The following is a 25621-nucleotide window of genomic DNA, read 5'->3' on the forward strand; positions in this document are numbered from 1 at the left end:
ACAGCTGGAGAGGTGTGGCAGGAAGAACAGCTCCCATTCCAGTGACCAGGAAACAGAGAGAGGGGGCGGGGGGACTCACGGGTGGGGAGTTCTCCCTTTTATTCCACCTGGGGTCCCAGCCCAGGTCACATGCTGCCTAAACTCAGGACAGGTTTTTGCCCCTCCCTTCTCCATGGGAGAAACACTCTCAGACACACCCAGAGGTGTGCTTTAACAACCACCCAGGTGTTTCTCAAGCTCCCACAGCTGACAAGGGTGAACTTGACAGTGACTAACAGGCCTGTAACGCGCATGCAGAGTGGTAACCCTGGACAAAGGGTAGATTCGCGTCCTAGGCAAGAATGAACAAGATGGCATGGGATTTCATTATGCTACTCAGAGTTGTAGTTATAGACTTTCTGGAACTTTCCATATGGTATTTTGGGGCTGTGTTTGACCACAGGAGGAAAAAAAAAATCTGTGGGTAAGGATGGACGACTGTGTTTTATTTTTCTCTCAAGTACCTGTTAGTACCTGGAGTTGGAGGTGTAAGGACCACCCAGAGATAATATCCGTGCTCTAATCCCCACGACTACTAAATGTATGTTCTCTGCTAACAGGTGTGATTAGATGAAGGCGTCTGAAATGAGACCATCCTAGTGGGTCCCAAATGCTTGTTTCTTGCTGAGGGTCAATGCATTCTTCAGCCCATCAGTTAAGATCCCCCCTCTAAAACAGAGAGAGGTTCTGGCTGCTCTAAGTGACCGGCAAGCAGGTTTTCTTGTCACTAGTCACATATGCCGTTTTTCAATACAGTGGTTCCTTGGGGCCTCAGGAGATCCCCGAGAACAATTGCATGGCACTGGACAGGCGATCTATCTGATCCAGAGCTCTTGAAACAAACTCATGGAACAAAGCCCAGGGGAACTTCCCTCTCCGGCCTGGATTCTAAGAGTAGCTACGCGTGGTCTTGCTGAGGCCCTGGCAGAGCAAGCCGGACACCCCTTCTGCTGACCCAAGAGGGTGCTGACTGCTGCAGATCATTCCTGAGCCAAATGATCTCTCACTTTGGGAAAGGTTCCCTGTGGCAAATTAGCATCTGGACCAGATGCTCTGGATCTTTATCGGGTTGGTTTCACCCTAAGCTTATTTGGAATTTTTTGAGATAATTCTTTTATCTCTTTGAAGTCTAATATAATACAGGCTGGCCTTGGGCTCAGTTATATAACTGAGGAAGACCTGAACTTCTGACCTTCTCTGACTCTGGAGTGCTGGGATTATACGCATATGTCACTGTGCCCGGTTTATGTAGTGCTGGGTATCAAAGGCGGTGCTTTGTATGGTTGGGCAAGCATCCTTCCAAGTGGCCATATCTCTAGCCCTATATTTCGTGGTAAGTTTCTATATGAAAAGGGCTGGCCTCAAGCTTGTGGAGTTCTGCCTGTCTCTTCACCACCATGCCCAGCAGGATAATATTCCAAAGAGTTGAGATACTTTCAGTTTTGCTGAGTCCCCGCCTGCTCCATACAAGGCAATCGATCTGTTTCAGGATCTCAAGAGGAAGAGAAAAGATCTCCTAGGAGCAACCTCTAACCTGAAAAGCCTTGACAAAAGACAAGCCAGGCAGCCGACCCCACAGTTTCTCTGACATTTCTGGGGTTATCAGTGGGGTTGGACCCGGCCGTGTTGGAGGTGAGAGCTGCTTCCTAAACTCTACTCCCATCGGTGTCCCAGGGTAGGTTTGGTTTCTGTGTTTAAGTTGATCTAGTAAACGCCATTTTCCCCATGGTTACAGAGCATCTTCAGGCATGCTTCCTGAAAGTCTGCTAATTATCTTTCTGCTTCCCTGCTCTGTGACAAGCCAAATGGTTCCTGGTCCAGCCACTTCTCTCTAGGACTTCCCTGCTCTCCAGTGCTAAATTGAGGATGGAAGAGAGCCTGTGTGATAGGACTTGGTAGTGCCATGCCTCGGTGGGTGATATATTGGAATGTAATCCCTACTGGGGAGTGTTAAATGGGTGGATATATAGTCTGACTGGTCAGGTGGGGCCTCATGGAGGTTATTACAGTTAGACAGGACCCTGGTTGGAGGAAGACCAGACCCATGCATAAATATTTGAGAACCTTGACAAAATCTCCTTTCACTAAGACTTATTAAATTGTGGACCATGTCATCAGAAGCAGGACACATGGGGTATGGAAAGGAGATAGGGGTTTTACAGGGACTCAGTGGATGTGCCCTGAATTATTCAGTTAACAGAAAGAACAACGCCAAGCAGAGTTACCTGAACCGAATATTGGTGACTGTTTCTCTCAGATTCCCCCAAACTACTGGCAAAGACACAGCGAAGCTCCCAAGGGCAGCCAGAGAGCCACCTGTATGCCGAATGTTTCTCAGTGGACTCTAAAGGCAGATACAACGCTACCGGCAACCTAAGTGCATCTCAGCATATGCTCTGCTTGCAAGAAGACTTGGAACAAGATACCCGAGATGTCTTAGGTCACTAAAGAGATGGAGAGTGGAACAATAAAGTCTGATGAATCAACCTGAGAAAAGACTCCTTTCTCTTAGGAGCACCAGCAGGTTAGGTTGTCAGGGCTACAGTGACCGGAGATCTACAGGTGGGCATTTCAGAGCAATAGGAGGGGATGGACAGTCCCCTACCTGTGAGGCTGAAATCAGTATGGGTGATGCCAGGCCTCTCTACAGCAGCAAGACCCATGATGACACTACAGGCTTCCCACGTCTGTGTCCAAATGTCTCCTTTTATAAGAACCTCAGGGGACAGATTTGGAGCCAAGTTTGCCTATTGGAACCTAGACTCCATTTCCAAATAAGGTTGCCTTTTTGGTGCTGGGGTTAACGCTGTAATGTACGGACAGACACCATCCAACCCATGACAAACAGAATGGAAAATTCCAGGTAGGTTCACGGCCTCCCTCCCTTTTTATTTACTGCAAAAGTGAATACAAAGTTTAAAACCTGGCAAGGGAACCTAAATCAAATACTGCTTCCTGCTTCAGGTCCTTGACTTCACCGAGGCTAAGACACTTGTTTTTGCTTTTGTGTGTAGGAAGACTTGTAACTCCAGAAACACAAGTCAGAGGTTGACCGAGGGTGTTTCTCACTCACTCTCGACCTTACTTTTCTTCCTTCTCTGAACCAGAGCAGGCCCATTTGGGTAGACAGGCTGGCCAGCAAGCCCCAGGGATGTTCCTCTGTCTCCCCTCCCCACCCCCACAGGAGCTGCTGTGCATGGCTTTCAGGTGGGTGAGATCAAGGTTGGCTCTTCATACCCGCAGAACCACCTTCCTAGCTCCTATTTTAACTTCTTCCCTTCAAGAACCAGATCCTTAAATACCAACAGGTCCTGAGCTGGGAACCCCGTACTCTCCTACTGGAGGCCACACTTTTTGATAACATCCTAGCAGGTTTCCTTCTCTTTGCCTTAGGTGGCAGTGACACCTACTGATCACATGTCTGACCTTCCCCTGTGCAGCTCTGACTAGTTGAAGCTGGGGGTGTGGTTCTTCTGTGAACAGTGAGATGCAGTCTCCTGAGCTTGGCATGCCCCAAGTGCCCTGTTCAAACCCTTCTGAGAGCTGCATTCCACACCCGCATTCTTTGGTTTTCCCAGACATGATTTCTCTATGTAGTCCTCGCTGTCCTGGAACTTGCTTTGTAAACCAAGCTGGCCTTGAACTCGCAGAGATCTGTCTGCCTCTGCCTGCCACCACTGCCCGGCTCATGCCTGCATTCTTAACACAGGTCAGCTCACCAAAACCCAGCTTAGCCAACAACATTATGGCTGGTTTCTAAATTGCATGTCTCTATAAATACTTCTGAAGTCCACAATCGCCAGAAAGACTCCCAGAGCTCCAGGGTTTGGGGCTCCTCACTCTCCTGTTTTGAGTGCCCCCTTCCCTCTGTCATGCTGTCAATCTGTCTGTGGCAACCTCCTGTTTCTTTTTCTGATGAGCTGACCCCTCCCTCCCACTGTCATGCCAACCTCAAAGAACAGGTGCCCATCTGTGCAGTGCCCACTTTGCCAGGACCTTCCTTCAGAGCCATGTAGAGTCCTGTTGCTTTGGCTTTTGTGTTTTTATGGGATGGCTGGGTAGGCCGTCCACTGCACAAAAGTGCTCCACAGGCTCCACTTGCCAAGGTCCATCTGGATCAGTGCCCGTGCCTACTGCGTACAAAGGGGCTTGGGAAGGCCTCCAAGGCACCCGAGTCTGTGTTTTGCATAGATTCTTTTCCACTTCTCCTGGAGCAAAGAGGCCCCATTCTTGGCACCAGCTCCCCAAAGCAATGGGAAATTCAAGAGAAAAACCCAGTGTTCTTCAAAGGACATTTGTGAAGTCAGTTGGAAGCTGGGCCACTGTGAGCAGCCGAAGCTGTTAGGGCTCCCCTGATTATCAGTTTGTTTTGGGTTAACAGGTGAATCCAGTAAATTGCACAGCCTGATTCTTGGCTTTCACTGAGTGGCCTGGGTCCTGGGAACAGGTGGTCTGTCACCTTTCGGGGATAGTTATCCCTGCCAACAGTGCTATTGGGGAGATATGGGCCACTCTGTCAGCAGTTTTTACCTCAGCCCCAAATCTAGAGTCCAGCAGGAACTATGATGTCCTTCATGGTTGTATATGTGGTAGGGATTTCCAGCTCAGGTAGCCAGCTCCTTCCCCAAGGGACGTCTTCCCCACTGCCTACTCCACAGTTTCCTCCCCTCACATCCAGACAGACTTCGGGGACACACTAGTTGCCCCAGAATAAACACAAAAGCCAAAGCAACAGGACTCTACATGGCTCTGAAGGAAGGTCCTGGCAAAGTGGGCACTGCACAGATGGGCACCTGTTCTTTGAGGTTGGCTTCTTATGTGGATCACCGGTCTGCAATACAGCCTCTCCTGTATGGCTACAATACAGCCTCTCCTGTATGGCTACAATACAGCCTCTCCTGTATGACTACAATACAGCCTCTCCTGTATGACTACAATACAGCCTCTCCTGTATGGCTACAATACAGCCTCTCCTGTATGGCTGCAATACAGCCTCTCCTGTATGGCTACAATACAGCCTCTCCTGTATGGCTGCAATACAGCCTCTCCTGTATGGCTGCAATACAGCCTCTCCTGTATGGCTGCAATACAGCCTCTCCTGTATGGCTACAATACAGCCTCTCCTGTATGGCTTCAATACAGCCTCTCCTGTATGGCTACAATACAGCCTCTCCTGTATGGCTGCAATACAGCCTCTCCTGTATGGCTACAATACAGCCTCTCCTGTATGGCTTCAATACAGCCTCTCCTGTATGGCTACAATACAGCCTCTCCTGTATGGCTGCAATACAGCCTCTCCTGTATGGCTTCAATACAGCCTCTCCTGTATGGCTGCAATACAGCAGGCCTGCAGGGAAGTCATCCTTTGAGATGATCTCTAGAGCGTATCTCTGTTCTCTTTTCCTTAGACTGCAGCTTGATAGCCCTAGCCTACCCGCCCCCCCCTCTGCTTTTATCTGACAATCTACTCATCTGAACTGGATCTTTTAGATCCACTAAGGCTCCTGAACCTCTCCCTTATCTCAATGGATCAGGCAATTTCCAGACCACACTGGTGTGTGAACTGTGATCCAAGGGTGAGCAGCAAGATGTGAATGAGTCACAAGAGCAAATATTGCTTTTCTGCTCTTTATGTGCCCCCAAATTCATGACTTCACAGTGAGCAGGAGCCACAGACAAAAGGAATGACAACTTGGTTGACTCCCGGGTTATCATGGATGGTTTATGTGGCCCTAGGGACTACATCACAGACCCGCTCTGTGAACGTCAGAGACTAGGGCACAGTAGAGGTACGAGAATTAACGAGCCATGTGATTTTAAAAGGTACACACGCACTGACAGTTAAAGGTTCAGTTTAGAAAAACTCATGTTCTATGTGCCTTTTAGGGACAGTTCCTCTAGCCAAGATGTTAGATCAACACACTGAACTGTTATATGGACAACTGAGCCACAGATTCAAATACTGTAGCTTTTAACATTGAAGAAACAGTTCCCTCAAGCAGAGCCAATGCTCCTGTCTGGAGATGTGGGAGAAGTTAACCGGACAGAGTTCCAGGTGGCTGAGCTCTATTCCATTGCTGGGCATGTGGACGGATCGCTTATTCTAAGTTGTTTCTTTTGCTGAAAACTAAAGGTTTTTAACTGTCCATTTCCAAATCTCCTCCCAACAAGGGCTTCCGCGTCCATTTCTAAGGTAGACTCATACCGAGCCAGTTTTACTTGCGTGTTTCCTCGATCTGGGATTAAAATAAGACATCGGCATCTGCCTGGGAGAGTAAGTATTTTTCCAGACCCTGTCATTGTTTTAAACCTGCTGAAGATCCGTTTTGCAGAGATTCAAATTATTGGCCATGATCACCTTGAGAAAGGCCTGTCTTCACACCCAGGGTGGCCATGTTCTCCTTCACTCAACTCCAGCTACAAGAAGGTACATCCATGTGAGAGAGGACAGCCCGGAAACACTGGCAGCTGAGCCAACGACAGCCCTGAAATGACAGCTCTCCACACAGATGAGGCTGTCCCAAGACCTGGCTTCAAGTCAACTCTTGACTCTAAGTCATTAACAGTCTCCAAAAGCTGAGGCCTGTTCCTGGAACAGAAACTTCTCTGGTTTTTTTCCTAAAATACCCTTTTGAGCAGTTTCAAAGTTGTTCAGTGTTTTGCTAACATTTTAGGGAACTATGGAAAAACTGGCACACCATAGGAAGAAAGGGGAAAAAAGAAACGCCAACAGGGGAACAGGTCGCCTGGGGTCACTGGTCAACTCCAACCACAGATGTGATCAGAAATTCCCTCCTAGCTATAAGCCTTGGGTCCAGTGTGTGCCACCCCATCTCATGGGGACAGGTGGCTGGAGGGGGTCCAGTGTGCGCCACCCCATCTCATGGGGACAGGTGGCTGGAGGGGGTCCAGTGTGTGCCACCCCATCTCATGGGGACAGGTGGCTGGAGGGGGTCCAGTGTGTGCCACCCCATCTCATGGGGACAGGTGGCTGGAGGGGGTCCAGGGTGTGCCACCCCATCTCATGGGGACAGGTGGCTGGAGGGGGTCCAGTGTGTGCCACCCCATCTCATGGGGACAGGTGGCTGGAGGGGGAGTGGTGGTGGTGATGGGTGCTCAGGATATGGCGTTATGACTTAGTGGGTGCAAAGGCTTTTTGTGATCGTATGTCTTGTGTTGTCCCTGTCACACACTGTAGAGGTGTTGGATCACATAAGCTGTAGATTTTGAGTGGAATTTGGAGGAAGGAAACACATTCTGGGCCTGCTTTTCAAGGACAATCAACACTGCTCATCCAGCTAAACGGTTCTCAGGGCCATGGTGAAGGTGGCAGTTACTGCCTTCCTAGTCTCAGCCCTTTGCCCTCTATACTGGTTGTTAGTGACGGCTGTGCGATAGTTATATAGTAGGCATAAATGGAAATTAAGTTCCACAGGATTTTAGGAGTAGTACAGCCACAGGAACAAAGGAAAACCGAGCTAAGTTCAAAGGCGCCATATTCTTTAATCCCTTAGCAATCACACAGCCCAGCTACCGTGTAAATTGGTTTGCTTTTCCCTGCCTTTAGTAAATGTTTAAACTATCAATCTTAATTTGTATAGTATGTCTTTTGGCTTTTACAGCCTGAGCCCTTTCCCTTGTGTTTTCTGAAATCATCTTCCACAGGTGAGCTTGGCAAAGATATGTTTATTTAAGAACTTAACACCCAGCTCCTGGGAGGGTAGAGGCAGGCAAATCTCAGTGAATTCTAGGCTAGCCTGGTTTATATAGTGAGTTCTAGGTCAGTCAGGGCTATATACATAGTGAGACTCCACTTTAAAAAAAAAAAGATTGTGTACCCAGAAACTAATGGCTGGGTGTTGTCGGCTCTTATTCACAACAGTATCCTCTGTATTATACAGACTTTTGGAACACAGGAGAGGCCCCTATAATATCACCAAGTAAGTCAGCTATTATCAATCAGTACAGTATCATTAGGAAAGGAATTTCTACTAGAGAAAATAAAATAATACTACTACATTTGAAACAGGGCAGTGGTGTTTACAAGGTTGACTGGAAGTTTAAAAGATCGATGGGAAATGATGTAGCAAGAGAAGAATACCGGGTTGGGGGTATGGCTCCAAGACAGGCAGCTCATGCAGCATATGCAATGCCCTAGGTTCAGTCCCTAGAAACACGCAATGCCTGAAAACCAGATGGGTAATAACAGCGTCGTCTATCATCCCAGCACTTGGGAGATGGAAGCAGAGGCTCCCTTGAGGCAAGCTGGTTAGTCACACTAGTTGAACCATCAAGGTCGGGGCTAAAGGAGAGGGAAGTAAATAAAATAGAAAGGTATTCAGGAAGGGGCTATTCACACACACACACACACACACACACACACACACACACACACACACACACACACAGAGACAGAGACAGAGACAGAGAAAAGAGTTTTATTCGAATTAAAGCTGCCTTTCTTGGTCATGTCTGTGGGCCTGAGAAGCAATGGAAACACTTTGCTTCCTAGAATCAACGGTCTTCAACAACAGTCAGTCGTTAATTAAGACAGCCAGGTACCACAGCACAGAATACAAGAGTCCTTCCTCTAAGATGGCAGTCTCCCTCTTTGCGAGTACACCCACTCACACTGAGAAAGCGAGAGCGTGCACCCTCCCCATATCCCCTCTCTCCTTACCGTCAGCGACAGAGCCATGCAGACAAAGGTGAACTTTTTGATGTGGGCTGAGGTGACCGTGCTGCTCGTGTTCGCCAGCTTGTTGCTGGGGTTATTCTGGGAAGACAGAATGGTAGCGATGACAAGGCTGGGTTATCCTTGGCTGAGCCCCAGGGTCACAAAGAGCACCTTGTTTTATTTGACGTGCCTCAAGTATGGACTTCAAGTGACAGCTTGGAAGATGGCTGTCACATCGGGTCTCTGAAACAGCTGTCAGGTTCCTGCCCAGAAACATTAACCAGAAGGAACTCTGGGCTCATGCAATCCTCTGCCCTTGGCACCAGGCTGCCAGCTCACCCCAAAGGGCCTTGGCTCTGAAGCCTGCTTTCTGACTCATGTGTCCCCTTTTGGCTTCGGCAGTCCCTGAGCCTGGCCACCAGGACCCGTGTCTCCTTAAATGCCATGGCTCACTGACCTCTGGGGTCCTTTCCTCTCTGCCGAAGGACTAAAGCTTCCCCTGAGCAGTTAAGGCCCTCCTTGGGCCCCAGATACATCATCCCACAATTATTTCTTCCCCTCTATCCCAAACAGGGCTCACTCTTCTCCCACATTCATGCATCTATCTTTCTTCCCTTTGTTGGATTTCAAAAGACCCCCTCTCCCAAAAACCCACCCATTGCCAGCCCATCTGCTGGGGAAAGCCTCTCTGTAACTGTTGACTTGCAGTTTCTTGCCCTCACTCCTGAGGATACTGGAGCTGTTTGGGTGGACAATGTGCCCTACACACCTCTAAGATTAAATACTGCCTGTCTTGCCCACTCTCTGGCCTCGAAGCACTTTACCGTCCTCCTTAAACAGACGAGGCTCTCAAAGAGCACTGGCTACACGGAGCTGTAAGCAAATCCTGTAAGCAGGTAGTTTACATATTCTCTCACTGGGCACCAAAGAGTGCGGAGGAGGCCTGCTGAGGCTGCCACAGCCCGCTACCAAGCACGCTCCTAGCAGACATGAGGATCAGGCCTCACTCCAAGGAAATCAGAGAAGAGCCCTTATTCGTTCTAGATCAACTTAGCTCCAGAGTTGGGGAACAAAACTATGTGGGATACCTGACACCACAGTAGCTTACGGGGTGGGGGAAGGAGGTGCAGTGTAAAAATCAGGTAACCGCACCCAAACACGCTCAGTCCATGCTGGTGGCCACTGTGAGGACTCCTGCAGGGCACTTTAAGAAAGCATGCGCGCGCGTGCATACACCCCTCTGCAGGTGCGGTTGAAATGAACTGGCACCCCAGCATTAGAGAAACAGTTCCATCTTCCTTGCCTGATGAGCTCTCTGACAGGCAACAACCTAAACAAAAATCTACCCATGAGGTTCATATTTAGTCAGAAGTGCTACAATGTTAATGCTCTTCTTCTAGAACCCACAAAGACGTCCAAGACGCCCCCAGTCAAGGCAGGGAATGCTAGAAGCCCATTCAAGGGGTCTAAGATATTGGTGGCCAGATGGCATTCCCAAACATGGCTTGGGATTACTCAGTGGAATGTGGGAAAACAATGGGAGGTTTGAAAAGGATCCCAAGCAACTCCAGGTTCTGGCCAGAGGTAGGCTCATTAAACGGAAACTTTCTTAGCTTCTAAACTGTGATTAAGAGTTTTAAAACAATATTTCCCTTGGGTGGTTCTGCTGAAGACACACAGCGTGGGATTGTTAAGTTTTATTATTATAAGGTAGCCAAAACCAATTCCAGATGGGACAGTCCAGCCAAGAGCTCGCCCATTTCAGCACCGCCTTTGTCTTCAGACTGTATAATCTCACTTACCAAAGGGAAAACTGAAATTAGCAAAGACTGACATCTGTATTGGTTTTCTAGGACTGGCTACACGTGTTCCTTGAAATGAAAGCAGTGATTCTATGTATAGCTGGCATCAACTCACTAAACAGAAGGCCTCTCTCTTAAAGTGACCCGGAACTTGTGCAGTCTCAGTGGTCTGTCTGTAGGAATCAACCAAAAGTACTACCCAGGAGAAACTCTTCAGGCTGGTGCTGCATCCAAATGCCTGTAACTGGTGATGGGTGGGAGTCAATGGACTGCTAAGGGAGGGCCATACCAGCATGGTCACTAGCCCATCGCACGCCAGGGTACTGGGGAGGGATCCCTGCAGTTGAGAGGAGAGGCAGACTGTATGATGAGTGTGTGTACCAGAGAAAAGGAGGGGAAGGGAAATGGAAGACCAGCAGGAGGCTGGGCAGTATGGAAGAATGCTGCTGTCATGGGAGGTGACAACAGTGCGTGTGTGTGTGTGTGTGTGTGTGTGTATGTGTGTGTGTGTGCGTGTGTGTGTGTGTGTGTACGTGTGTGTGTGCGCGCGCGCGTGTATATGTGTGTGTATATGTGTGTGTGCGTATGTGTGTGCGTGTGTATATTTGTGTGTGTGCATGTGTGCGTGTGTGTGCGTGTGTGTGTGTGTGTGTGCGTGTGTGTGCGTGTGTGTGTATATGTGTGTGTGTGCGTGTGTGTGTGCGTGTGTATATTTGTGTGTGCGTGTGCGTGTGTGTGTATGTGTGTGTGTGCGTGTGCATGTGTATATTTGTGTGTGCGTGTGTGTGTGTGTATATGTGTGTATGTGTGTGTGTATGTGTGTGCGTGTGTGTGTGTATATGTGTGTATGTGCGTGTGTGTATATGTGTGTGTATATGTGTGTGTGCGTGTGTGTGTGTATATGTGTGTATGTGCGTGTGTGTATATGTGTGTGTATATGTGTGTGTGCGTGTGTGTGTATATGTGTGTGTGTATATGTGTGTGTGCGCGCGTGTGTGTGTGTGTGTACGTGTGTGCGTGTGTGCGTGTAGGGTGGTGGACTGAGGGTGGACTTTGTCTAGACTTGGGGAATACCCTGGGCTTAGGGAGTGACATGGGGCGGAAGGAGTTGGGTACCTACCTCTCCTGGAACTTATATTCTACTAGTCTGGCCTTCCTAATCGACAGTCCAAGGAGACCTTGCAGAGCTGGGATGCTGATTGAAATGGGAAAGTTTCAAACCTCTGGACTGGCCTTGTTTGCAGGACTTCATGGGACTTTTGTGCCCACAGGAAGCTAGAGTGAGGGCTGGGGGTGGGGGATGAGGGAGCCGGTATAGAGACAGTTAAGAACCAGAGCTCAGCTGACCACTTTGATGGGTGGAAGACCCTGGCCCTGGGTGTTTCTCCCCAAACTCACTGGGCTCCCCTTGGATAACAGAAAATAGGGGCAGCAAGGGCCCTGAGTCACTGCTAAGGAACACGAAGGCAAAACCCATAGCGAGTGGCAGGCTCTTCGTCCCTCTTCCATTTTTCTCTTAGAACATGACATGCCACTATACATGAATAGTATGCCTTGCTAGCTATCTGCTTCCGAGAAAAGGGCTGTAGGTTTAAACAAGAGAGGCGTGGTGAAATAGACATTTACTAAATGACAGGCAGGACAGTTCCCACCAAGCCAAAGATGAGGTCAACAGGGTTGGAAGCCTCCTTTCCAGGGGCCAGCAGTTGCGGGAGGGCAGAATGGCTGGCCACTGAGGAGGGTTTTTTTGCTGAATTAGAAAGGTGAGGTATAGAGCTGGAATGATGGCTCCCAGCACCCTCACTGGGTGGCTCACAATCACCTATAATTCCAATTCCAGAGGAACTGATGTCCTCTGGCCTCTGAGGTCACCTGCATACCTGCATGCATCTCCTGCACATAAACTCATACGGTACACACACACACACACAAATATATACATACACCTTAAGAGAAAACCCCTAAACAGACAGGAAACGAATCTTGCCACACAGATACCTGCCACAGAACAACAGCCACGAGCCTGTGAGCTCAAGCCCCAGTCTCACACCCCCAGAGCCTGGACATCTGCTACAGGACCCACAAGACTCGGCATTGACTAGACAACAATAATCACAGGAACAAAGCCCATCAACCTAACTTGGCATGGGGATTATTGACTGAAAATACTCACGCACGAGGAACAATGTGACCCCAGGAGTAGCAATTTGGAAAAGCATCACAGAATCTGCACTAAGGCAAACTTCACTTTCCTCTGCTATTCTCGGAGGAAAAGGTCCAAGGTTTCTCCACGGAGACCTCTGTCCATCAAGTGGCAATGCTATGAAGTGTGTTTCTGACACCACGCCACAGAAGTCTCACCTTGTCAAAAGCAGGATAGACAGCCCGGATTTCTGTCAACCAGCCGTATGGCATGTGACCCACGGGGTAGGTAGCTGTCAGAATTGCCACTGCCTGCAAGAGAAGAGTGGACGCTGTTAGTGTGAGCATCGGCAGGAAGCCCTCCGGGATCTGCTGGGCCAGGTGGTTAGACTAGGGGCACATTTGTCCGTGTAGTCACTAGCCACAAGATGGTCTCAAACAGTAGAGGTGATACCAGGGAAGTAGTTCACATGAACCGGATGAGGATCAGGCAAGATCCCCTGCTTAAAATGCCAGTATCTCAATCCAGTTTCCTCAGGCTCCAGGATTTTGGCTCTTTCCATTGGGCCTAACTAAGCTTCCGAGTCAATCACGATCTCCTGTGGTGTTTTGCATGTGTGCATCATATGCATGTGGGTGTCCACACATATGTGTGACATGTGTGTATGACACTGTGTATCTTCCTCAACTTCTCCCTACCTTACATCCTGAGGAAGAGACTCTCCCGTGAACCTAGAGCTCATTCATCCAGTGAGTCTAGCCAGTCTTCTCAGAGCACCCGGCATCTCACCTTGCCGTGCTCTGGGTCACAGGCGGATGCAGGTCATCCGGACTCTGGTCCACACTGAGCTAGTCCCTCAAGCCCAATACGGGTCCCAAAGCAACCCTAGGAGTGGAGTCTCAGGTCGGCTGCACTTCTCTGCCTGCCTGCTGTCCCTCAGAGTGGTGGAGCCCTTTGTCTTTCCAACTCAGCCCATTTCTGGCCACTTGGTCCCCGGGGCCCCAACTCAAAATTTTAATTTAGCAAAATCAAATAATATCCCATACAGGAAAGACTCATGACAGGTTTCCACGAAAAGCATTTTCTTTTCTTGCATGAATGAAAGGGAGAAAGAAGAAACCTGGGCATCGACGGCCACACTCTGGCAGTTAGTGCGTTAAGCCACTGGTGAAAGAGGGAGTCTGGCTTCATTTGTTTCCACAGACAGAACAACTATGCGCAGCACACAAGGGAATGGTGCCGTCCACAGTTATGTGAAGGAACTTTGGTTCGGTATAACGCGGTGTGGTGTGGTGTGGTGTGGCGTGGCGTGGCACAAGAGAGCATCGTGATGAGGCAGACCTGGCCAAACTCCCCTCTTCCCATGTGAGATGGGAACGCTCTCTCTGTTGACTCCCATCCCTACTTCTCCACAGAAATGCATTGGTAATGTTAATCACACAGGGCTGATGGAAAACGAGTCAAATGCACACAAATGCTTGAGACATAAGCACAACCGTCCAGATACCACTGGCTTTACTTTCCACGTATGGAGCTTCTATGCCGTGGCTGGCAACTTGGAAATGCCTAATACAAACTCTGCCGTCTTTTGTTTTGATTATGGGGAGGTGGAATTCTAGCACATAAGCGACGGGGACTCCGTACCTGGAAAATCAGTATTTGACTGACAAAGCTGCTGTCCTACAACAGCCACCCCGGATGACGTCTGTGACTCGAATACCAAAATCCAGGGACACTCGGGAGCCAGAGAAAGCATTCTGCTTTTGATTTATAGGCGTCTTCCCCGGCCAGCAGGAGCTCTTGCTAGGCCATGGAAACTGGCAGGGTGCTCTGGGCCGGGGAGCTGCTGACAGCGCGTGCAAGGCCAGGTATAAACAGGAGGCCTTTACGAGAACTCGCCAGCCTTCCTAAAGGACCAGCGGTGCCAGCAACAGAATTAATTCTCCAGAAGGTGATGGAGGAGGAAACAGATGAAGTCACTCTGTTTGTTCACCCTCAGCTCGAGAGAAGGTACAGATGAGTCAAGCCTTTCTGTGACATGGCAACCAGTTTCCACATCCATTTCTGGAGCTCTCAGAGAGCACACAGGAGACCCTCATGGTGTGTGTGGGGGGATGAGTGCCAAAAAGGCCATAGAAGGCATGGCATCAATGACACCGGCACAGGGGAGGGGAGGCTAGGCGGGGTCACCAGAGGCTCTGGGCAATGCCGGAGCTCCTACAAGGCATGCCCCATGATCCTTTGCAACAACAGTGAAGAAGCTATACAACGACACTATAGAGAAATGGAGGACCTTGGCAAGGAGGTCAGAAAGCTAGAAGATTCTCACTATCCCAGCTTCTAGCAGGGTCTGTCTGCGCCTTTCTCTCCTATGCCTCAGTTCCTCGTGTGGTAAGAAGGATGACACAGATGTTTGCCATAGCTGCAGAAATGTGAAATTTCAAAAGTCACCCAGCCATGGCTTCCTCTGTCACTGTCTCGTGTAATTTAGCATTTTAGAACCGCTCGGGCTCTGGAGGTGATGTGGAAATAAATCTGAATCATTTCCATCCCTCAGCGTGTGCCCGCATGCCCACAAAGCGTCCTACCTCTGTAGCGGCAGAGCTGCCGCCGAGGTCCCGGGACACAAAAAGGTTGACAATGGGCCGACTGATTCGCTGTGTGGCCAGGATCAGAGCCAGAGGCCACCAGAAGCTCAGCATCTTCCTTATGGTTGCATCGCCCTGTGTGGAGAAACAGAGGTCAGCCTAAAATCAAAGCTTGGCTTCTTATGCCAATCAACAGCCCTTCATTACACTGAATAACAATGTATAGAAAAGCCTCCGTAGACAGGCCAAGCTTAATTAAAATTAAGTGTACAGTCGTATTAGAAATTAATTCAGACAGCTGGCAAGCTACTGAGAAATCAAAGTACATACTGGAGCTCGATGGATTCCAACTACTGTTTCCTATATGCGGAACCAGCCTCCACACGAGGTCCTCCCAGGACCCGAGAGGCAGGTTTCAAATGAGTCTCTGTTTATGTCATCACAGTGACTGGCGACAAGCCATGTCAGTAGGAGTTAACTCTGAGCAACAGAACGCTATTATAATCTACTTTGGAATCAGTCAATATATATAAGTGTGTCTAATTGCTGCAGGACTATTTAGCCCAGCTGCAGAGACTCCCACCGTCAAGGCCTTCACAGGAGTCACACACACTGAGCAGAGCCGTAGGTGAAGCTCAGTAAGGGGCTAGCCGTGTCTTAAGACATCTACGGCCAAGGTGTGTGCTATCTTTGTGCTATCTTCCAAGCGTGGCTCCTGTTACACAATTTTGGTTTCGTTTCTTAAGAGGGTAAGTGTTACATCATGGGACCATCTCAGGCATTTTGATTTCTTTCTCTCTGCTGGAGGCTGAGCATTGAGAGAGAGGTTGGTTGTATCAAGATAATTGTGGTGACCAAGTGGAAATAACCAGGTAGGGAGTCAATGGTAGCTTGACCTGGGATGAGGTTCGTGATCCACACAATTACTGTCATGACATGATGAAAGCATTGTGTGGTTAAGCTGGGGACTGGGGCGGGGGGGGGGGGTGGTTAGGGTTAGACACGATCACTTCTATCTGCCTTGTAGCAAGAGAAATGATGCCTACTGCACATGAAGAGAAGCAAGCATGCACACAAACCCAATCCTGTTTACCTTGAACAGAATACCTTGGCCTCCTGTGACAGTTGGCTATACTACTCTTAACTGGATTCTCACTTGACGTCTAAAGCCCAGGACAAACGCAATGTTCTCCTCAGAGACATCCTACACCACGTGACTAAAACTGGAGGCCTCTGGATTCCTTGCAGTAGAGATGCTGTTTTGGACTCATCTAGTGTTTTGTTTTGTTTTCTATGTTGCTTCTATGTTGGTCTTCCGTATCACGCTATGGTACGTACCTAAAGCTTTGCTGAGTCCCTAGGAGGAACCAGATTAAGATATTGGGACTAGCCAGTGCAGAATATCAACAGTGCCTGGGGCTGGGCTATAATGTTAAAAACATGAACACGAAGGTTCCATAGATCCTAAAACTTTCTGGACCATGAAAGAGGTTGCTGTGGTACATGAGTACAGGAGGTCATGCATGGGCTGTGTCACCCATGACTTGACACGACACACGGTCTCCTCAATTGGTGTCACTTCTACGAAGATCATTTTCAGCTTTAGAGTTCATGATTCTCTGATGGCCTACCCTCAGAAAAGCCCTAACACTTGGCCTCTGGGCTTAGCACACTGAGTTCTCATTTCACAGTCTCTGCATCTTGGGCAGACTGTGGTTGAGCAGGTAAAGACTGCCCTGGGGGTTAGGGATAAAGGGAGAGGGGAGTGGGGAGGGAAAAGACTCAAGATGGACAAGGATGACCAACATATGACACACGTGTGGAAACCAGACAGTAAGTCCTGTTAGTTTGTACAACTAGTGTGTGTTAATATCTGAAAAAGTCAATCGGTGCACGCACCCCCAGCTCTGGGCCGCTCCTGTCGGGGATGATGTCATGGATGTTCCGGTAGTAGCCCAGGCACAGTGTGGTACAGCGCACCAGCGCACCCATGTACAGAGACAGGATGGGGATGAGCAGTGGCTCCCGGCATTCCAGGTGACTGTGAAGCAAAATGGCTACGAAAACAACCTGCGGAAGGGAAAACAGGCCAGGTCAGCCGAATGAGGGGAGCTGGTCCAAGAGGCCGGGCTGCCCTCCTGAGCTCAGTAGACTCTAGTCTGACCTCCTGGGACCCAGATGCAGATGCCTGGGGTTCACTGGAGGATCACAGCCATGATTTTGCTAGCTCCACCACTGAGCGTCTTTTAAGGCAATTGTACTTCTGGTTAAAATGACCAACTAGAAATACCTAGAAACTTTGGCCTCTTAGCTGCCTCACTCGTGGCTACTGGAGGCTTATTCCATACCAGAGGAAAAGGCTGTGACAGCAGTGATGTACAGGGCAGGAACAGTGACAGGCTAAAATTCACTGAAAATGCTGCTCCAAACACCACTAGAAATGATGATGGAATTATAAGCTTGGAAATGTATTCAAATATTAACTACAATGTGACTGCAGTGCCCATTTGTTTACTGAAGTTAGAGACCCGGATGTCTTATACGTGGAAGTAGCAGGCTTCATGTTTACCATCTGCGAAACTGACGCTCCAAACCACAGTGGTGTATTTAGAGGCTGGATATGGGCTGTGTGGTTGGTAGAAGTGACCATAGTCAGGAGAGACTGAAGCCATGATGAAGTGCTAATCCCTCTCGGATGGCTCAGTCTCGAAAGCAGCGTTTATGATGTATTAACCTCCTCATCCTGCAGCTGCCGGGAACGTGGCCAACCTCACCATTGGGTCCTCAGGGCACAGGGGACAGAGGCGCTACACGGATGTGTGGCTATGAGCAGGCAGCGGAGAACACAGGCGACTCGAGCAGACATGAGCTGGGGACATGCTCACTCTCGCTATCTCATTCACTCGGTCTCACACATATTTCTCAGGCCAGGAGGACACACTGGGCAGCGACAGAAGTACGGATGCCCACATCTGTTCCCATGTGCCTTCTGCCTGGACCAAAGGCAGTGAACGGAAAGACATGAAGGCCGGCAGGAAGAAGCCATGCTAGAACACACTGAACGGGCTAGAAGCTTGGGCCTTTGAGGCTGTGGACACGATGCCCATACTCAGCTAACGAGTCAGAGCTTCTAGGATACCCTTTTATGCAGGCGTGGAGCAGCACAGCCATGGCAAGCTACCCATTTTTGCCATCTTCACTGTAAACCAGAGTGCTGGTATGTAGAGTCTAAAACCTGGATGCATAAAAAGTGAGAACGGGAGGATCAGGGTGTCCTGTAATTCCTAAGCTGTCAAGACAGTTCTGCAAGACGGAAGCCTGAGGAGCAGGACTGTGGAGAGGACCTGAACGAGGAGAGGAAAGACATAGACCAAAGAGTAGGGACAAGATAGCACCCACACAACGGAAGGGTGACCGGTGTGTGGGCTTGGTAGGGGAGACCCCAAGGCCAAGGTGGAGATGCTGTCAGTCTCCCCCTCAAATTCTACCCGACTGATGCGTGCGGTCCAGCACTCGCCACCGGCCTTCCATCTTCACAGCAGACATCACTTACCAACTCAAAGCAATACTTGTGCACTTTGCCTTCCAGTCCAGAATCACAATTCTGAGTCTGTCATGGCCACCGAAAGCATGTCAGACTATATGAGAAAGGAGCCTGCTGTGTCAGTGACGAGGGTTTCCCCAGAGAAAGGATGTTCCCTGGTACTCAGGGATAGAATCAGTCCCAGACTGACCCTCGGGGCTGACATTCTAGCGGAGGGGACAGATACACTAATCAAACAATGGGCCAGTGAGCCCCCACTGTCTGTCATGCAGAGCCGCCAGGGGAGGCAGGGAGGCAGCTCTGCTGGGCTCTGCCTGAGCTGAGACTGAACAGAGGTGGGAGGAGCAGAAAGGAGGAGGGAAACTGAGGTAGGGTATTCTTCCAAGTTGGATCTGTGGTAGGTGGACTGTGGACCAGAGAGCAAGGCGGGAAGAGAGCCATGCTGGGGCCCCACAGGCAGTAGGGTTTGTGGCCTACAGTCCCTCCTTGGCCAGCATTAGGAATGAGAGTTTCAGGCATGCCTTTAATCGGAGGCTGAGGTGGTCAGGAGTTCAATGGATAGGATAACCAACCGTGGCAGCAATAGGAACAGGAGAGTCAGGGCAGCTGGGTGGGGGTGGGTTAGGAGGCTGCTCAGCACTGTGGGTAGGAAGGGGTGGTTCGATCAGAACGAGTGACAGCAGCAGAGAGGAGCACAGCAAGGGGAAGCAATGCTAGGATCTGAGAATAACCCTTCATGACAAAGGGACATGCTCCCAGGTGGCTGCTAAGTTTCTAACCAGATGATCGCACTTTCCAATTTACTCAGCAAAGAGCTCGCCGCAGAAGATCTTCAGTTCAGGTTCTGAGTATCTCTCAAAGACCTGAGTGGGAGTCACAGGGGCCCGTTAGTAGCTCTTCCTGGATCTCTAAGAAGGGGCAGCTACGGATATTTAATGGGGGAATCACAGCCGTGTTATAGATGCTATACCCCCAGGAGACAATATGATTCTGTCTTCTTGTTATTATAAGAGGGCCTATTTAATGCAGACTTAGAGGCTAGGCATCCTGGCTAGCATGGTGCAGGCCTTGGTGGGACCCCTCCACCAACCTTGGCTGTGTAGCTTCATGGCTGATGGCCACGGTGGGAGTGCGTGTGAAAGGAAAGGATTCCAGAGAAAATGGAATCCCACCACCCTTCCAGGGACAGCCCTTAATGATGTCATGCCCACACCTCCTAGGCATGAAATCAGGACATGGGAGGGCGGGCAAACCACATTCAAACCATCATGGAAGGGCGAGCAAACCACATCCCAAACCATCACAGGCATGAATTGGAGTCCTCGTGGACAGAGGCCAGTAGGAGGAGTGTTTCCTAGAGAAAGAGGAGTCTATAGTAAGAGCCGCTGAGCGGCTTACGAGCCAATGGGAACTGCCTCCTGGGTATAAGGGCACAGGGTTCTTAGTAAGAAGCAGCAAGAAGAACTGACAGAGGGGAAACCAGATCGATGCAGGGAACACACTGAAAAGGAAGTAGGAAAAGAGGCGGCAGCGAGTGGCAACTGTCCTTCTGAGAAGTGTGACCGAGAAGTAATACAGAGAAACACAGAGCAGTAGCTGACAAGATATATAAGGATTCAAAGGCGGCTGCCTGCGGCCCCAGTGTTTTCTATGTGAGGACGTGTGCATGCCCAGACACTCATCCATGGAGACCGAAGGGTCACTAAAAACTAATTAATAAGGTTCCCAAGAAAGCAGGCCAGATCGGGACCCGAGGAACAGGTAGAGGAGGCGGCCCTGAAAGAGAGATATCACCTCTCCAAGTGAGGGAATGTGAAGGCTGCAAGCTCAGCTCACAGGATGGTGGCCACGGGACAAGAATGTGGTTGCTTCACTTTTCTCTGTGAAGTGGGAACCGAGGTCATCTCCTGGAAGTGTGACGGGACAGTGACCTTCTGCAGCAGCTGAGGTGACTTGCAGTTTCTGCAGAAGCATTTGCTGCTGGGGGCAGGTGAGGCAGCCGCAACAAGGGTCAGTTAAGGCTAGGGTCTTGCCAAAGGCTGAGGTGAAAAAGCCATAATGCAGAGAGGGTTCCCAGCTGACCTCTGAAGTCAAGGATGGGTAGGTTTCAGCAGACGGCAGGGTCTGGGAGGGGCCAGGACAAGCTGCATCAGGGGAATTCTCAGTTTGATGCTGAACAAGCAAAGAAAGTCTAGATGATTGTGGAATAAATCAAACCAATACCATTTCAGAAAGTGCATGGTGGTGTCACTGACTGGGACAATTGAAAGTACAGTTCAATATGGAGGAGAACAGGTCACATGCCTCAGCTTGTGCTGATGTATGAAACCGAGAAACTCTGGGCGATGTTTGTAAGTGGAGCTGCTGCTAGAACTCTGAGCATAACTAGCCACTGTCACTGATGTTTTCTCACTCATTCATTCAGGCCGTGAAAGCTCCTGGAAAGAACTGCACCGTCCATTGAACTGCGGCAAGGCTGATTGGGAGATTCGAACTGCGGTGGCCCTGGAGACGCTGGAATGTTGCAGTTCCATGGCCTCGTTAAAATTTATCCCGGGCTCCCTCTAGCCTTGCAAACAGCCATTCCTTGTCCACCACTGTCTGAACCGACATCCTTAGACTAGCAGGTGAGCCTTTCAGACTGTATAAACAAAAGCCCCAGTTCCCACCAGTCTGTGGGCTCTGCAGTTTGGAGCTGCAGATCTCCGCTTTGCCTTGCTGTAACCGGCCTATATACCGTTTCTACCAATGCACTTTTAGAAGTGTCTTGATCGATGATTTTCTTTGTTCTGTTAGTATAAAAATTTCTTCAAACTATTACCACACCAGCATTGGAATCTGAGGTAACCTAAATCTGTATTCCTGGGGCCTGGGTGCCCATGTTCAGCTTCATCTCTTCTCCCTTTGGAGCTGATAGTTATGTTTCTGCACTGACAAATGGCAAGGGAGATAGTTCCAAGTGCTCTGCACTGCACCTAGCGACAAATGATCAGATTAGGCATCCTGGGTGCTTTCAGGCAATGAGAATGAAGAGGGGTGGGAGGGTGTTGGGGGAGTGGTGGTTAGGGAAGTGGGGGGGCTAGGACAGAAGAGTTACAGATGAAAATGGTATTTATCACCCCAACCAAACTGTGTCAGGAACTCAAACAACAAGGTCTAAAATAACTTCTAGACCGGGAACAGCCCGGGGGCAGAAGGCACCTGAACTCAGCTTCCCTTGCTTCTCCCAACCAGATCTATTTATTCCACTAAGCAGGGACCAGGATCGGGTTGAAAATGAAGGAGGAAAATGGCCGTGGGCGTATGGCAAAGTATTTTCCATAAGCGTGGTTTGTTTTGTTTTTTTCCTTTCTGTCCCTAGATGTAGACTACGTCTATCCTGGGCAGAGCTAAATGCCTCCTTCTCCCTCTCAGCTCGCTTTTGTCTTTTGCCTTTGTAATGGCACACATCTGCAAACTCCCCCTGAGCTGCTGCTGCTGCTGTTTGAAAGGCGAGATGTTTCTTTTCACTTCAAATTAAACAGCGAATGAACCAGGCAGCTTAATCCAGCTCTCGGAGGATACTGAAGGTAACGCTGGGACAGAGCTCTAATAGCTGTACAGGAAAATTAACAAGCTAGATCAAAGGATGATGCTAGCTGGCACTCGGGCCCACACATACATGTTAGCAAGAGTTATTTTCAATTACTTTCCCATGGAATAAATGCAATTAATTTGGAAATTTAATTCTCGGTCTTCAGGGAGGTAAACCTAACAGTTTAACTGTAGATTATTTCCAAACCATGGTTTATAGATGAGGGTGCACAATTAAGAAAAACGGAGGCGCCGACTGGAGGTGGGACTGAAAAACCACTCTTCTCAAACCCCACCCCACCGGCATGACTGAGTCCTGCTCAGACTGACACACTGTAGGGACTACATATTCTTCCCCAGAAATCTTCCCTGTCCTATCCTTGAAGGGAAGAAAAAAAGAGGCAAGGCGTGCCAGGGCTCGTGCCTGAGAACGAAGGGAAGCCAAAGCCTTCCTCTCAGACACTGTGGTCAGAAAGAGGAACCAACTTCCTCTTTCATTTTAAAATGTAGGTGTGCTGGCTAGTTTTATGGCAACTTGACACACGCTAAACTCAACCGAGAGGAGGGAACCTCAATTAAGAAAATGCCTCCATAAGATCAGGCTATATTCAAGCCTATAAGACGTTTTCTTAATTAGTGGTTGACGGGTGAAGGCACAGCCCGTTGTGAGTGGTACCTCCCTGGGCTGGTGGTTCTGGGTTCTATAAGAAAGCAGGCTGAGCAAGTCAGTAAGCACACCCTGCCATGGCCTCTGCATCACTTCCTGCCTCCAGATTCCTGCCCTCTTTGAGTTCCTGTCCTGACTTCCTTTAATGAAGGACTAAGATGTAGAAGTGTAAGCCAAGAAAGTCCTTTCTTCCCCAATTTGCTTTGGTTGTGGTGCTTAACCACAGCAATGGTAACCCCAAGTAAGACAGTGGGGATGGTGTGTGGGGGACAGAACATGGTACCCACACAAGAAACCATGCTTAAAAATAATCCCAGGGCTTTGGAGTTGGAGGATCAGAGTGTTCAAAGTCAGCCTAGAAGAGAGAGAGAGAGAGAGAGAGAGAGAGAGAGAGAGAGAGAGAGAGAGAGAGATCTCATAAGAAATAAATAAACAGAAGCAACAAGAACAGAAAACCCCGGTTAATAAGATGGCTCAGCAGATAAAGTGCGTGCTGCTCAAGTCTGGCGACCTAAGTTCAATTCCCGGAAGTAGGCACAGGCAGAAGGAGGAGAAATGACTGAACAATGCTGTCCTATGATCCCCCACACGTGTGCCTACTACTTGTGCCTCACTAATAATAAGAAATAAAGTTTCGCCGGGCAGTGGTGGCGCACACCTTTAATCCCAGCACTCGGGAGGCAGAGGCAGGCGAATCTCTGTGAGTGCGAGACCAGCCTGGTCTACAAGAGCTAGTTCCAGGACAGGCTCCAAAACCACAGAAAAACCCTGTCTCGAAAAACCAAAAAAAAAAAAAAAAAAAAAAAAGAAAGAAAGAAAGAAAGAAAGTTTTTTTGGTGGCGGGAAGGTGTGGGGGGAGGATAGGAGGGAGGGAAAACTGTGGTTGATATGCAAAATGAAAAACCTTTTAAATAAAAAATTTAAAAAAAGAAATAAAGTTATAAAGAAGAAGGAAAAAAAGAATAATTCCGTGAGTGCCAAGTGCTGATTCAGGAACCCAGTGAGAGATTGCATTATATCCCATAAAGAGCATGCAGGCAAGGGACCATATATGACTGGCCGTAAACATACCCGGTGTTACTCTGTTATCGTTGTGTGTGTGTGAGTTACACATGCGTGCACATGTGGAAGCCAGAGAACCTGGACTGAACCTGGAGCTCGCTGCTTCACAGACTGGCTGGCCAGCAAGCCCCCGGATCCTGCTGTCTCCCCTCCGCAGGGCCGGGGATACAGACAAACACCCAGTGCTGGGCACTGCCCTCTGGTCCTCATGTTTGCATAGCTGGCCCTTCATCGACTGCACCACCTCGCCAGCGCCCTTACTAATCACTTCCCACTCACACACTTTAGAGACAATGGTTCAACTCCTAGGCACTTCCTTTAAAGCTGTACCACCCTCATCCCAGCGAGACCGTACGAGATTGGACTTTGATTACAGGATGCTACGTTTCCTCACTCATCCAACCACTATCAGAAGCCATATCTGATGGAAGCTGCACACTGGGAGGCACCACCCCCACACACTGTAAATATGGTTTCGACATCTCAGGTCCAGTCATTCGCCAGACGGCCACTCCCAGGAGCTGTGACAGGCACAGGGACCACTGTTACCTGAGCTATGACATCTGAGATGGAGGCACATCCCACCAGGAAACTGTATTTGTGTTTTAGGAGTATGCCAGCGTGGGTCCAGGCCTGCCAGAAAGAACAGAATTTTCAGTGAGAGGCACAGCTGGAATTATGGTGTGTCTTACCTTATGGCTTAGTAGGTAGTCCTGAAATACACTCCAAAAATCATAGCAGCGGTTTGATTAGCCTTTCACTGGTAAAATAACTTCATCCAGCGGCTGGCTAGCTCCACGCTGGGTTCTGAGTGGTCACTGTGCACATTTATTCAGTAGCACTAACCAGGAGGTATGCAGAACGGATGGGTTGGTCACCACTGCTGGGAGCGGAGAAACCGCCAAGAGTGGAGACACAAGATCTCCCGGAGTCGTGATCCCCAAATGGCCTGTCCTTCCAGAAAGTACATTAGAGCAAGGGTTCTAAGGTGGTTCTGAGAAACTGACATCAACTATGTGGTGATACTGACTACAGGATCTGAACTTGGCTTCGTGTGTTTGAGGGAGGCTGAAGGAAGTCATAAAACAGGAGCTAGCAAGCCTGAGGTCAGTGGGTAGCAGGTGTGGAGATGGATGTTCACAGCAGGATCTGGGTAAGAACTTCACATCTTACCTTAACAGCCAATTTGGACCAACAGACTGTATTGGTTAGATTTTTGTCAGCTTGACACAAGCTAGGGTCACCACAGAAGAGGAGACCTCAACTGTGAAAATGCCTCTAACAGAATGGAATGCAGGTCAAGTCTGGGGGGAGTTTTTTGATTGAGAGTTGATAATGGAAAGGCTCAGCCCACTATGGACAGAGCCACTCCTTGGCCAGTAGGCCTAGGCTGTACAAGAAAGCAGGCTGAGAAAGCCTTAGGAAGTGGTGCAGTAAGCAGTGTTCCTGCGTGGTCTCTGCTTGCTTGGTTCCTGCCTTGGCTTCCTCAGCAGCGAACTGCAACTGGCAGTTGTCAGAGGAAACAA

The 25621-nt window shown here is 49.3% G+C and overlaps 1 protein-coding gene across 1 annotated transcript in view; it reads right to left on the reverse strand.

The window, feature by feature from the left end:
• Positions 1-25621, reverse strand: part of Ankh (ANKH inorganic pyrophosphate transport regulator) — a 133404-nt gene that overhangs the window by 14149 nt on the left and 93634 nt on the right. The window contains exons 4-8 of the mRNA XM_075975818.1: positions 24645-24728; positions 17149-17319; positions 15250-15384; positions 12880-12972; positions 8720-8815 (exon numbers count right to left, since the gene is read on the reverse strand). Of these exons, the coding sequence (XP_075831933.1) occupies positions 8720-8815; positions 12880-12972; positions 15250-15384; positions 17149-17319; positions 24645-24728 (579 nt within the window). The remainder of the gene's footprint in view (positions 1-8719; positions 8816-12879; positions 12973-15249; positions 15385-17148; positions 17320-24644; positions 24729-25621) is intronic.

This window comes from Microtus pennsylvanicus, chromosome 6, assembly GCF_037038515.1.
Source record: "Microtus pennsylvanicus isolate mMicPen1 chromosome 6, mMicPen1.hap1, whole genome shotgun sequence".
Taxonomy (NCBI): domain Eukaryota; kingdom Metazoa; phylum Chordata; class Mammalia; order Rodentia; family Cricetidae; genus Microtus; species Microtus pennsylvanicus.